Source organism: Carcharodon carcharias, chromosome 5 (genome assembly GCF_017639515.1).
Source record: "Carcharodon carcharias isolate sCarCar2 chromosome 5, sCarCar2.pri, whole genome shotgun sequence".
Classification (NCBI taxonomy): Eukaryota; Metazoa; Chordata; class Chondrichthyes; order Lamniformes; family Lamnidae; genus Carcharodon; species Carcharodon carcharias.
In genome coordinates this window covers 131,750,526-131,765,225 of record NC_054471.1, presented here as the reverse complement: position 1 = coordinate 131,765,225, position 14,700 = coordinate 131,750,526, and the positions used below count along the sequence as shown (strand labels likewise).

The window sequence follows — 14,700 nt, the reverse complement described above, 5'->3', positions numbered from 1 at the left end:
ATTGATGGGCCTCCTGCGGCCTCAGCAACGGTAAAGGACATTGCGGTGGGCCTCCACGGCGTCCAGAAGGCATCCCAGGAATGCGTCACTGAATCAGGGGACTGCACTCTTCTGGGTTTTTCAGGCCATGTCTTCACCGGAACAGTCTTGGGCTGCAAGCATTCAGAAGTGTGCGTGTGGTTACAGTTTAAATATGGCACCTGGAGTGAGGAAGTGGCAAGGTAACAGCGTGGCAGGCAAATCGGAGGCCACCTGCCAGCGAGACAGGTTGTCTCCTGTGACTGTGTAATTCATGAGGCGGGAAGGGGACAATACAATGTGAAAATCTGCCATTGTGGCCAGTGGGTAAAACGTCACTTTATCAAGCCTGCTACTGCACTTAGGGCAGAATCGTCCTAGAATTGCACTATGTCTCTATTAATAAAGCCAAGGTTCCTTTGTGCCTTTTTAACCACCTTCAAAGATTTGTGTCCATGTGCTGTCAGGCCTCTGTTCCTGCACACTCTCTGCACACTCATCATGCTGGAACTGAAGTGGGGTGTGTAAGAGCCCTTGGGGCTTTCAGAGAAAAATATAAATGCAACTACTACAAAAACAGCTTTCATTTAAATTGAGCCTTCACTCTGTGTCCCAAAACATTGCACAAAAACATAATCAAACAAAAACTATTACACAGAAAATAACAGTTACCAGGGAGGGAACATATTATCCCATGTCAGAGTTCAGACAAACCACTAGATAATTCACTGCTGCAGTTTGTGCTATTGTATCCTTATGGTTAGTTCACAGCTTTGCAATGGACTATGAAGACACAACTGTTGAAAACTACAAAAAACAAAACCTTATATTGAAATTTGTTATAAAGTGAATGTCATCTTGTATCATTTCATTTACTTTTACAAAGCGTATCACATGTGCATCACATCAAAAAAGCAATCAGTTTCTAACATTTGTTACACACTTTAAACATTGCACAATCTTTCTCTACCCCTCCCCCATTTCCTCTTGTTAAAAGAAACCATGATCTTTTTTACAAACCTTAAGAAACACAATTCTCACTAAAAGAAACACACACACACTGACATCCAGCTCATCAGCCCATTTACAGCTTGATATTTTTAAATTTAAAAACAAAACTCTGTGAGGGGTCAACTTACTTGCTTTCTTCATTGTCTCCACATAACTTTAGCACATTTAGCAATTCAGTGTATCAGGAAGTTGTGGTGTGTTGGGTAAATTGCAAAAGTCTTTATACAGGAACTTCGACTTCTGTTAGCCCACTGCAATGAGTACATTTCACAGGCGCAAAGAATGCAATTTCTGGCAATTGGAACGAATTACAAAAAGCAGCATCACATTTTACACCCACAGTCATTTAACAGCAGATTGTCAAATGCAGCCGGTACCTGGCTTTAAAGATCAGCAACATAAAGCAACCAGAAGAGGAAACACTTTGCCATCTGTTGCTGCTGAGTGATAACATCTTCTCCAGTGGGAGATTAATACAATTAGACAACAGAATAATGAAGTGCAAATGGTACAGCCTTTTAAGTTAAAAATGCACTGCATTCATGACAAAAATACTGAACAAAGTATTTTTTTAGTTTGGAGACAAAGAGTCAAAAGAATCACTGTTCATTTCTGTAATAATTTAATTAATAAATTGAGGAAATTAGTTCAACTTTCCACACAAAATGGATGGTAGGGAAAAAATTGTGACATTAGCTAGGATCTCAGTTTACCTTGCTACTTTCCCATCCCACCCACACTTGATGGGGTGGCTGCCAGATCTCATTCCCCATGCACCTATCACATGTAAATACTGTCGGAGACTACTCCTCCATCACCCCCCACACCTCAACCCCTTCCCACGGCACCTTCCCATGCAACCGCAGAAGGTGCAACACCTGCCCCTTTACTTCCGCTCTCCTCACTGTCCAAGGGCCCAAACACTCCTTTCAAGTGAAGCAGCATTTCACTTGCACTTCCCTCAATTTAGTCTATTGCATTCGCTGCTCCCAATGCGGTTTCCTCTACATTGGAGAGACCAAACACAGACTGGGTGACTGCTTTGCGGAACACCTTTCGTCTGTCCGCAGGCATGACCCAGACTTCCCTGACGCTTGCCATTTCAACACTCCACCCTGCTCTCATGCCCACATGTCCGTTCTTGGCCTGCTGCATCGTTCCAGTGAAGCTCAACACAAACTGGAGGAACAGCACCTCATCTTCCGACTAGGCACTTTACAGCCTTCCAGATTGAATACTGAGTTCAACAATTTTAGATCATGAAATCTCTCCTCCATCCCCACCCCCTTTCCGATCCCCCTTTTTTCCAATAATTTATAAAGATTTTTCTTTTCCCACCTATTTCCATTATTTTTAAATGTATTTCCATCCATTGTTTTATCTCTACCTTTTAGCCTATTTCGATCCCTTCCCCCCACCCCACCCCCACTAGGGCTATCTGTACGTTGCTCATCCTGCTTTCTACCCTTAATGTCACCTATTATCACATTCCTTAGATAATATCACCACCTTCAACTCTTTTTTGTCCTTTTGTCTATGACATCTTTTGGTTATCTCCAACTATACTTGCCCTCTATCCAGCTGTACTTGTCCCACCGCCCCTTAAACCAACTTATATTTCACCTCTTTTCTATTTTTCCTTAGTTCTGTTGAAGAGTCATACAGACTCGAAATGTTAACTGTGTTCCTCTCCGCGGATGCTGTCAGACCTGCTGAATTTTTCCAGGTATTTTTGTTTTTGACATGTAAATACTGGCCGGATTCCTGGCCAATTTCTCTCTTTAACACTTCCAATAAAGGGTTGCCAGAAGAACAATGGTGGTACTAGGCCATCAGTGGTAAGCATCTGGAAAAAGAAGGGAGGGTCTTTAAACAGACATGTCTCCTTCTACATTTGCCCCCAAACACCTACATTTTTAGGCCTCAGTCTTAAACAGAGACCTTGAATGATGTTTCTTCCATCCCCACTGGCTGCCAGCCTCTTTTAGCGCTGCAAAGGAAGAGTTTGCCTCATCTGCAGTGGTAGACAAAAATTACCCCTGTGCAGGAAGAGGGTTTGGGGCTATGACTGGATCACAGTAGTGAGTGGAAGTCTCTCCCACTGCTACTCCACTGAGGGGAGGGGAATCCCACCTAATAGAGCCAATTTTAACTTTGTTACCCTGGTGGAATCAAGACAAGTGGTTAAAATGCCCCAGATTTCTTACCAGTTGGGATCCCGTTGTTCCAAACATTAGCAAGCTCTACCAAGCAGGCAGCAAGGATACCTATCCAGAGCTGGCATGTCCCCTCATTACATCGGCAGTTAGATCCCAACAACATCCTTATCACCAGATTGCCATCTTAACTGATAGGCAAAGCCAATTTTCTTGTCCGATAAAGACAGCAGGAGGATGTACCAAGGCTGGTAGAGACTCAAACAGGTAAGCTTGATTTTTACTTTCCTTGTAGGGCTAGGAGAAACATAGTCCTCTCTTGCAGTGGACTCACCACTTCCCAAATGCAAGATCCCTTTGGTATGGCCCTGGAAGATCACAGGACGTATCTTGTGTGTTAGCTGTTGGCCATCAGGTGGGAAGGCTGCCAATGGAATTTGAATGGGCCTCATCTAAGAAGCAGAAGTTGAGTTTCCAGCCCACTCACTACCCACCAGCCAAAAAACTGCCTGCAGTACAGTCAGGGCCAATGTACTTCAACAAAACGTGCATTTATATAACACTTTTAAAGGTACTAAAACAGCCCAACAGTTTTCCCAAACAAAATTTGCCATTGAGCAACAAGGAGATGTTAGGAAAGGCAACCAAAAACTTGGTTATGGAGGTAGTTTTAAGGAGCGTCTTAAAAGAGGAGAGGTATGGAGATGTGGAGGTTTAGAGACAGAATTCAAGCTGCTGATGGTGGAGCGATTAAAATCAGCATGCCATGAAAAACAGAACTGCACAGACACAGAGATCCCTGATGGTTGTAGGGCTGGAGTAGGTTACAGACATTTTGGGGGTCTTGAAAACAAGGATGAGTATTGTAAAATTGAGGCATTCAGATCCAGAGTCAATATCGATCAGTGAGCGCAATGATGATGGATGGAAGGACTTTGATGCAAGTTAAGGCATGATTGACATCATATTCACTGGGATTTTCCATTCCCGATCACAGCCGGCATCATGGCAAGTGCAAGAGCTAAATCTTATGACAAAACCCAAAACCAGTATTACGATGACATAAAACTAGGGCGCAATTGCGCACTTCATTTGTTAACAGCAGGCCACCTCCGAACATCACAAACATCATTAGCATAAATGAGCATGTTATTAAGATGCCTGCTTGCAGGAATCATCGCTCCATGCTGGATTAAAGCCCACACTGGCATGCAATTAATATGATGTGTTTCACAACAGGATTTAAACAAGGTGCAGCTGGCGCCCTGTCACAGGGGGCATTAAAGAGTCACCTAACTGAATTGATCGTTCCAAATGAGGACAGAGGCATAGCTGAGTCAGGTTAGCAGCTGTTCAATTGACATGCAGGGAGTCAAGAAAGTGAAGTAATAAGGACCATTCATGCAACACTGATCCCTCAAAGTGGCAATGATTGTTCCCCTAGTTTGAACCCCTCGTTCACAGCCTTCAATTTCATCAGACTATTGTGGAGCTGCAGAACTATTGGGTGACTAGCCATCTTGAGAACTCCTTTGGAAATGTGACCACGTACCACTCACAGAGAAGAAGCCTCCGGACCGCTTAAATTAATCTCATGTACCCACTGAACATTCACCCTCATGTTTAGTTGAACAGCGCAGTCTTGGAGTGGAGGCAATGATGATCCCAGTGCCTCAGCTGAAAGCAGAATATCCAGTCGCCTGGCCAAAGCTGTCGGCAGTCGGTCATGTGGGCTGGGGGGGAATGGGGGGTGGTGGGGTGGGGTGGGTGCGGAGAGGGGTGCAGTTGTGATGTGCATTCATGCACACCCCGCACTGGGCATAATTTCAGGGCCCAGTACTCTCCAGCAGACAAATCCTTGACAGAAATTGGATGCTTGAAAACAAATGCTGATTCTTGCATGTTTCTCATTGATACTGCAATGAGGATGCCATTAGGAAGATGGAGTCTGCATTATTGCTTATAGGCAGGAGAGAAGAATGAGAAGAATGTCCAGCTCGCCAAAGGGAGGAGCAGAAACCTCAGGACCAAGGGGCAGTAGGTCCTTCTGTGTAAGCAAAGGATGATCCTCAGAGAGCTGTTATCCTCTTAGAGTCAGATGTTTACAGCACACAGGGAGGCCATTTGGCCCATCAGTTTGGCACATCAACAAAGATGTGACTACACTAATCCCATTTTCCAGGGCTTGGCGCATAGCTCTGGAGGCTATGGCAATATAAGTGAATATCTAACTATTTCTTAAATGTTACAAGAGTTTCTGACTCAACCATTCGTAGGCACCTCGCTAGACCCAGGGTGTATTATCATCGCATGTAAGACCATAATAAGATGTAGGAGCAGAAGTTGGCCATTTAGCCCATCAAGTCTGCTCCACCATTCAGTGAGATCATGGATGATCTGATAATCCTCAACTCCACTCCCCCTTTCCCTATAGTCCTTGATTCCCTTACTGATTAAAAATCTGTCTATCTCAGCCTTGAATATACTTAACGACCCAGCCTCTACAGCCCTTTGCGGTAAAGAAGTCCACAGATCCACCATCCTCTGAGAGAAGAAATTCCTCCTCATCTCTGTCTTAAATGGGTGACCCCTTACTCTGAGATTATGTCCTCTGGCCCTAGATTATCCCACAACGTGAAACAACCTCTCAGCAATTACCCTGTGAAGCCCCCTAAGGATCTTACATGTTTCAATAAGGTTGTCTCTCATTCTTCTAAGCTCCAATGAGTACAGGCCCAACCTACTCAACCTCTCCTCGTAAGAAAATCCCTCCATACCCAGGGTCAACCTAATGAACCTTCTCTGGACTGCCTCCAATGCCAGTATATCTTTCCTTAGATAAGCGGTCGAAACTGTTCACAGTATTCTAGGTGTGGTCTAACTAGTGCCTTGTACAGTTTTAGGAAGACTTCCCTATTTTTAGACTCCATTCCCTTTGAAATAAAGGTCAACATTCTATTTGCCTTCCCTATTATCTGCTGAACTTGTACGCTAGCTTTTTGTAAATCATGCACAAGGACCCCCAAATCCCTCTGTGCCGCAGCTTTCTGCAGTTTTTCTCCATTTAAATAATATTCAGCTCCTCGATTCTTCCTGCCAAAGTGCATAACCTCACATGTTCCCACATTATATTCAATTTGCCAAGTTTTTGCCCATTCACTTAACCTGTCTATATCCCTCTGTGGACCCTTTGTGTCATCCTCACCACTTGCCTTCCCAGCTATGTTTGTGTCATCTGCAAACTTGGCAATAGTTCATTCACTTCTCTCATCCAAGTCATTAATACATATTGTAAATAATTATGGCCCCAGCACTGATCCCTATGGCACTCCACTAGTTGCAGGTTGCCATCCTGAAAATGCTCCCCTTATCCCAACTCTCTGTCTTCTATTAGTTAGCCAATCCTCTATCATGCTAATATACTACCCCCAACACCATGGGTTCTTATCTGTGTTATCTGCAGATGAGTGAGAATCAGTGTCGCACATGTCTCCACATGCTAAGGGATCTGGTGGCTCACTTTTGCCACATTCTACAGGATTTGGCACCACGGGACTTAGAGGGTGTTCATTGCCAGTGGCTTGAAAGTAACCACTGCACTCAACTTTTACGCCAGTGACTCCTTCCAGGGATCCATTGAAGACTTCTGCGGATCTCCCAACTGTCCACCACAAATGCATCCGGGAGGTCACAGATGCCATTTTTGCAAAGGCCCACAATTTTGTCAACATCAACAGAGATCAAGCAAGCCAGGATGCCAGAGCTCTGGGCTTTGCTGAGATTGCTGGATTCTCACATGTGCAGGGTGCCATCAACTACACTCGAGTGGCTATAAAAGTTCACTGGCAACAGGTAATCTAGTGCGTCAACCAGAAGGGCTATCACTTACTCAATGTGCAGCTGGTGTGCAACCATAACAAACTTATCATGCAGGTTTAGGCCAGATCCCCAGGAAGTGTCCACAACTGGTCCACGTCCTGAGCAGGTCCCTGATCCCTGACATCTTCGAGGGGCCACACAGGATGCAGGGTTGATTCCCCGGGGACAAGGGTTCCCTGCAAAGGACGTGGCTGATGACACCCATACTCTGCCTCAGACTCCTGCTGAAGGTATAAGGAGGCTCATGCTGCAGCCCAGAAATTGGTTGAGTACTACATAGGAATCCTGAAAATGCAGTTCCAATGTCTGGACAGATCGGGCAGAGCACTCCAGTACACTCCCCAGAGGGTCACACATTATTGTGGCTTGCTGAGCGCTACACAACTTGGCGCTGCAAAGGGGGGGAGGATTTGGTAGGTGATGAGATGGAGGAGCTGCACATCTCCTCCGATGAGAAGGACCTTGAAGGGGATGATGGTGATGAGATAGTGGAAGCCAAGGATGCAGGTGAAGAGGCCATTGCACGGGGCAAATGAGGCAGGCATGCTCGGGAAGCACTGATTGCCAGTAGATTCCAGGAGGAAGATGATGAGATGCGTTGAGGATCCTCCTGGACAATTCTCCTCCATCACGGGCCAGCATGACCACCAGCATAGCTACTCCTCTTATTTCACCAATGAACTTCCAGATGACAGGGCATCGTTACACAGCATGCTCACATAGCTCTGAAACTTTGAAGGATGAGCAAGCCTCGAGGGCAACAGTCCATGCTGAGATGAGGTGCTATCTGGAGGAGGCCATCCCAGCATCACACATCAGAAAGAACTACCTCTTCACATGTCCATCCAGCATCCCAGCCACAACAGCACTCTACAAGACGCAGGGGTACTTGCACAATCCTCAGTGGGCTAGCGGCTGCCTGCCTTCAATCAGGCAAGGCTCCTCAAGGAGATCCATCAGAACCGGTGCAGCCACGCACAGAGTGTTACATCGACAGTAAAACAGAAACATAACACTTGGGACAAGGCAGCCAATGAAATACCACTGTTGTGACTGCACTTATCGATGACTCAGTCAGCTATGGTACACTCCCCGAAATGACGCTGACATCCGGCAGTTAAAGTTAGGGATCCTGAGCTGCATTTACCCTGACCCTAATATGGAGACAGAGCAGCAGAGCTTGATGAGATACTTGGCTGCCTGATCTTGAGATGCCTCCTCTTACACACAACCAGCGTGCCCTCATGGCCAGCCCTGGTCCTTGCAAAATCTAAGATGATCAGACAACATGAAGCCCTCGAGGACATGTGTCATTGCTAATGAAGAGCAGTGCTCTGCTTCAGCACATACTCGCTCCTATGCCATTGCTCCCCTTCACATTGTCTGAATCAACAGTGTATGATTCCAAAACATGCCTAAAGGCTGTTTTGGCCTCCAGAAATCATCATTTGAAATTAGCATCAGTAACCTTTTGGAGTGTCAAGGCAATGGGTTGCAAAGTCTACCAACTTTGTGACAAGATCCTTCTCCTTGTATTATTCACAACTACAGGGTAAGACATGCTTAAGGTTGGACATCACTGTTTGGGTTTTCAAATGTAACCAGCCTAATGTTTCATCTGGTTTTCCATAGTCATGTGACTATGCCATGAGGCTATCTGTCTGGAAGCAGACATCTTAAAGGCAGTTCAATAAAGACCTCTTCCTGAGTTAGACACAGATGAAGCTTTGCTATCCTTAAACATGAAACACAAAGGTGCCATTACTTCATCATCTTGAGGTGGCAAGGCACTCCCAGTTTTTGCTGAGCTCAGCAGATTGACATTGGGAATGTTGGAAATCTGTTTGAATGAGGGCAGCACTCGTCAGCTCTGAGTACAGGCTCAGATGATTCAAAACCCTGTTGAGAAACAGAAGGCAGATGGAGTTGGACAGTACATGAGCCATTCCCATGCGTGAACACATCTCTCCTTAAACACCACTCCTTCATCTTTCAAGAATGCTGACGAGATAGGGACACATCTCTGCCTCATTTGTACAGAGCCAAGAATGCACATGATGGGACCCTACAAGGTATGGGAATGAGATTCGTTCCACAAGTCCACTTAACATGAAGGTGCAGCCATTACTGATATGGAGAATTATATTGAAATGGGACACTCACTGTGGTGAGATGCTAGCACACTGCACAGAAGAGAGGCCTAGGATAAAGACCATTGCCATAAGTAGGTGCAGGAACCAAGGTATCACACGTGATTGACAGTAACACAGCTCATCATAGACAAAAGGGATATGAAATGATTGTGAGTCTATTTATATTTGTGAACATTATATACATGTGGTTAACACCCACGCCAACATTGTGCAACTACATCTTCTTTGCTTTCCTTGCCCTGCTGCTACGTCTTGGTGCTCCCCCGACATTAACAGCGGAGATGGAGGTAGCCTGCTGACTGCTACGCCCTGTTGTCTTGTGATGACCTTGGTGGACGTCCTTTAGAGGGCTGAGACCTGGAGGGCCCCAGCCTGTTTTGCATCTCCTGCTGTGGGCAGGTGCACACTCCTTAGCCTGCGGAGCTGGAGCTGATGGGGTCACAAGAAGAGGGAACTTGGATTGGCCGAACTCTCCCAGAGCCACCTGGGTAGAGGGCCCCAGTCTGTCGAGCTGCTGGTCCTCCTCCCTATGGGTGCCCGCGAGACCCTCGATGACTCCTTGAGGAGAAGAGGCAGCTGGGGTGAGATCAAGGTGTCTCACAGTCCTCCCACATTGACACTGATGCATGCCACCAATGGCTGCAGCAGCAGTGCAGGACCAACCTCCTGGGTCAAGGTCTCCATGATGGCCACCATCGTACCAGTGTGGACTTCAGTGCGTTGGCATGCCTGCACTAACACCTCAGACTGAAGGCCAACAGATTCCTCCATCGTGTGTTGCAATCTGAGGAGCGCAGCTGACATCCCTTCCTGATTTTCCCGAGTTTGTCTTTGCAGCTCCAGCAACCGATTTAGGACCAAGTCTGGAGGTGCACCATTGAGGTGTCACTGAATCTGGGTGCAGCATGCTTTCTGCCTTTGAAAGCCATGTCATCATTGGAGATGTCCTAGGCTGCAGAAAGTGTGAACACTGTGCGGGGGCACCACTTAAATATGGCACCCAGAGTAGGGAGCACTGACATCATGGGAAGGCAAGCAAATCAGATGCTGCCCACCAGTGAAACAGCGGTTCCCTGTGGCTGAATAATTAATGTAGTCTGAAGCACATGAAACGTCCTGAAAACTCACATTGCATCTGGCAGGTGGAACATTGTTTTTAATGCGCGCTAATGCACTTAGTGTGTTTCAAGGAAAATCCCAGACATTGCCTTTATACAAACAAAAAGAATTGAAACACATTTTCAAGTGGGCAGGATCCCTTTAATGAATGAAAACTTGAACTTGTATTTATATATATTGTTATTTCAGGACATCCCAAAATGCTTTACAACCAATTATATTTGAAGCATAGTTCCTGTTGTAATGATGCATATTTTTACACATTTTGATTAAGAGTGAAACGACCTATCTTAATCCTGATATATCATTAAAATTGTTGCAGTAGGAGGCTGACATTAAAACGCATATTCAACTGAAAATAATAATAAAGTTATATAAACAGAAAAAAGCAAATCAGGGAATTGTCAAAGTTTATATTCACTATTACTGCAGGTTACAAAAATAATGAACGGATGTTTGTTGATGGACTGAATTACACACTTTTGACTACCATCTGCGATTGGCATGAACTTGTAAACATATGTTTCAAACAGCAAACAGACTAAGGGCATTAACCCATTCATTTGTGTGGTTGTTAATATCAGGTTTAAATATAGAAGTATGTAATTCTGTTTCAGTGATGATGGCAAGGCAGGCACATTTCGAAAAATCTTAGCCAAGACGATGCTGTAATCCAGAAAAGTAAAATAAAACTAGAGGAACAATTTTATCTTGTGGCAGGAATTGGGAGTACAGAACAGATACAGTTGAACAGCTCGCTCTCAATTAAAGGCGTCAACTTTGACTCCCAACCACAATTGGAAGGAATATCACCACTGGTGTGCAGGCAGAAGTTATAATTGTTCAGAGTGGCAGTGGTTGGGCCGCTGGAGGGGTCACACAGAAACAGTTCCGGGACGATAAGCATGGATTGGGAGAGTTTGCCAATTCGACAGCCAGTGAGGATGGGAAGCCTGAGGTAAAGAAGGCCCCAGATATCCTTGTTTGGCCAAGAAGAGGGCTCTGAAGTATTACTGATGAGCAACAGGAAGCCCTCCAAGATCTTGGCCCTAATATTTACAAAGATGGAAGAGCATTGCGTCTTAGCTAAAATGGCACCAGAGCCCAGAATTTGGAAGTCCTGTCCCCAATTCTGGCACCTACCATTCTCGCCAGAGGGGAATGGGGGTGGGATATATTTCACACTTGCATGGTTCACAGAGGCAGCAGCACATTTAATATTACAACCGCTTTGCCTCAGAAGCAATTTTGCTCACCTAGATTCCTGAAACACAACTTGTGAGCTTTAAGAATTTGAGGAAAAGGTCAAAAGCCTACTGGGGTTCTTTGGAGAGGTCAGGCTCCCTTGCCGAGAGGTCCACGTACCCATTTGGGATTGTTAAAAGTGGACATGAATGTGCATAAAAGGTGGATATGGTCTGTGGCACTGACAAACTGTCAAGTCATTTAAATTCCCTGCTCTTTAAATTTTGGAGAGAAAAGAAACAGTCTGCTGTATCTCTCAGTTAAAAAGAAAAATTGTCCTTGCAGTTTTATTGGTGTTTACTAACATTTCATTGGTGTTGGCCAAGTCCTGAAGGACACAGCTGCTAGACTGGGTCTGCAGCAAGAAGTGAGGGAACCAACAAGAGGGAAAAACATACTTAACCTCATCCTCACCAACCTGCCTGCCACAGATGAATCTGTCCACGACAGTATTGGTAGGGATAACCACTGCATAGTCCGTGTGGACACCAAGTTCTGTCTTCGTATTGAGGGTACCCTCCATCGTGTTGTGTGGCACTACCACCATGCTAAATAGGATAGATTTTGAACAGATCTAGCAACTCAAGACTGGGCACCAGGAGGCGCTGTGGGCCATCAGCAGCAGCAGAATTGTACTCAACCACAATCTGTGACCTCATGGCCCGGCATATACCCCACGATACCATTACCATCAGCCAGGGGATCAACATTGGTTCAATGAAGAGTTCAGAAGGGCATGCCAGGAGCAGCACCAGGCATACCTAAAAACGAGGTTTCGACCTGTTGAAGCTACAATACAGAACTACTTGTGAGCCAAACAGCATAAGCAGCAAATGATATACAGAACTAAACACTCCCACAACCAACGGATCAGATCTAAGCTCTGCAGTCCTGCCACATCCAGTCGTAAATGGTGATGGACAATTAAACAACTCACTGGAGGAGAGGGCTCCACAAATATCCCCACCCTCACTGATGTAGGAGCTCAATGCAAAAGATAAGGCTGAATCATTTGCAACAATATTCAGCCACAAGTGCTGAGTGGGCGATCCATCTCTGCCTCCTCTGGAGGTCCCCAGCATCACAGATGGCAATTTGATTCACTCCACGTGATATCAAGAAATGGCTGAAGGCACTGGGTACTGCAAAAGCTATGGGCCTTGACAATATTCCGGCAATAGTACTGGGGACTTGTGCTCCAAAACTTGCCACACCCCTAGCCAAGTTGTTCCAGTACAGCTACAACACTGGCTTCTGCGTGGCTATGTGGAAAATTGCCCAGATATGTCCTCTACACAAGAAGCAGGACAAATCCAAACCAACTAATTACCGCCCCATCATTCCATTCTTGATCATAGTAAAGTGATAGAAGGGGTCATCATCAATTCTATCAAGTGGGATTTAGTGATAAAACCTGTGTGCTGGAGTTCCTCAGGGTAGTGCCCCAGGCCCAACCATCTTCAGTTGCTTCATCAATGACCTTCCTTCCATCATGAGGACAGAAGTGGGGATGTTCGCTGATGATTGCACAATGTACAGCATCATTCATAACTCCTCAGATACTGAAGCAGTCCATGTCCAAATGCAGCAAGACCTTGACAATATCCAGGCTTGGGGTGACAAGTGACAAATAACATTCAGTTTGGTTCCACCAGGGTCACTGAGCTCCTGAGCTCATTAAAGTCTTGGTTCAAGCATGGACAAACAGCTGAACTCCCACGGTGAGGTGAGAGTGATTGCCCTTGACATCAACCAGTTACAACCCCATCAGTCTACTTTCCATCATCAGTAAAGTAATGGAAGGGGTCATCAACAGTGATATCAAGCAGCACTTGCTTCGCAATAATCTGCTCACTGATGCCCAGTTTGTCTTCCACCCTGGCCACTCAGCTCCTGACCTCATTACATAGATCAAAAGAGCTGAACTCCTAAGGGGAGGTGAGAGTGACTGCCCTTGACATCAAGGGCACTATTGAGCAAGTGTGACATCAAGGAGCCCTAGCAAATTTGGAGTCAGTGGGAATCAGGGGAAAAATCTCTGCTGATTGGAGTCATACCTAGCACAAAGGAAGATGGTTGTGGTTGTTGGTGGTCGATCATCTCAGTTGCAGGACATCACTGCTGGAGTTCCTCAGGGTAGTGCCCCAGGCCCAACCATCTTCAGTTGCTTCATCAATGACCTTCCTTCCATCATGAGGACAGAAGTGGGGATGTTCGCTGATGATTGCACAATGTACAGCATCATTCATAACTCCTCAGATACTGAAGCAGTCCATGTCCAAATGCAGCAAGACCTTGACAATATCCAGGCTTGGGGTGACAAGTGACAAATAACATTCAGGCCAGACACGTGCCAGATATTGAAAATCTCCAACAAGAGAGAATCTAGCCATCGCCCCGTGATATTCAACGGCATTACCATCGCTGCATCTCCTATGATCAACATCCTTGGGCTTACCATTGACAAGAAACTGTACTGGACCAGCCTTATAAATACTGTGGCTACAAGAGCAGGTCAGAGGCTAGGAATCCTGTGGCGAGTAACTCACTTCCTGACTCTCCAAAGCCTGTCCACCATCTACAAGGCACAAGTTAGGTGTGTGATGGAATACTCTCCACTTGCCTGGATGAGGGCAGTTCCACAATGCCCAAGGAGCTGGACACCATCTAGGACAAAGCAGCCCGCTTGATTTGCACCAGAACTACAAACATTAACTCACTCCACCACTGATGCACAGTGGCCAAATTGTGTACTATCTACAAGATACACTACAGGAATTCATCAGGCCACTTTAGACAACATTTTCCAGCCCATGGCCACTAACATCTAGAAGGGCAAGGGCAGCAGACGCATCAGAAGACCCACTACCTGGAAGTTCTCCTCCAAGCCACACACCATCCTGACTTGGAAATATATCACCGTTCCTTCACTGTCGCTAGGTCAAAATCCTGGAACTTCCTCCCGAACAGCACTGTGGGTGTACTTACACCACATAGACTGCAGCAGTTCAAGAAGGTAGCGCATCATCACCTTCTCAAGGGCAGTTAGAGATAGGCAATAAATGCTAGCCTAGCCAGCAATACCCACATCCCATGTATGAATAAAAAAAATCTGAGGG

General features: G+C 45.7%; 1 protein-coding gene across 1 annotated transcript in view; it reads right to left on the bottom strand.

Annotated features, from left to right (window-relative positions):
- The window catches only part of cep85l (centrosomal protein 85, like), a 383,155-nt gene extending 381,754 nt beyond the window's left edge, over window positions 1-1,401 (bottom strand). Inside the window, exon 1 of the mRNA XM_041187501.1 lies at window positions 1,158-1,401. Coding sequence (XP_041043435.1) covers window positions 1,158-1,170 — 13 coding nt within the window. The 5' untranslated portion in view covers window positions 1,171-1,401. The remainder of the gene's footprint in view (window positions 1-1,157) is intronic.
- Between the last annotated feature and the right edge of the window lie 13,299 nt (window positions 1,402-14,700).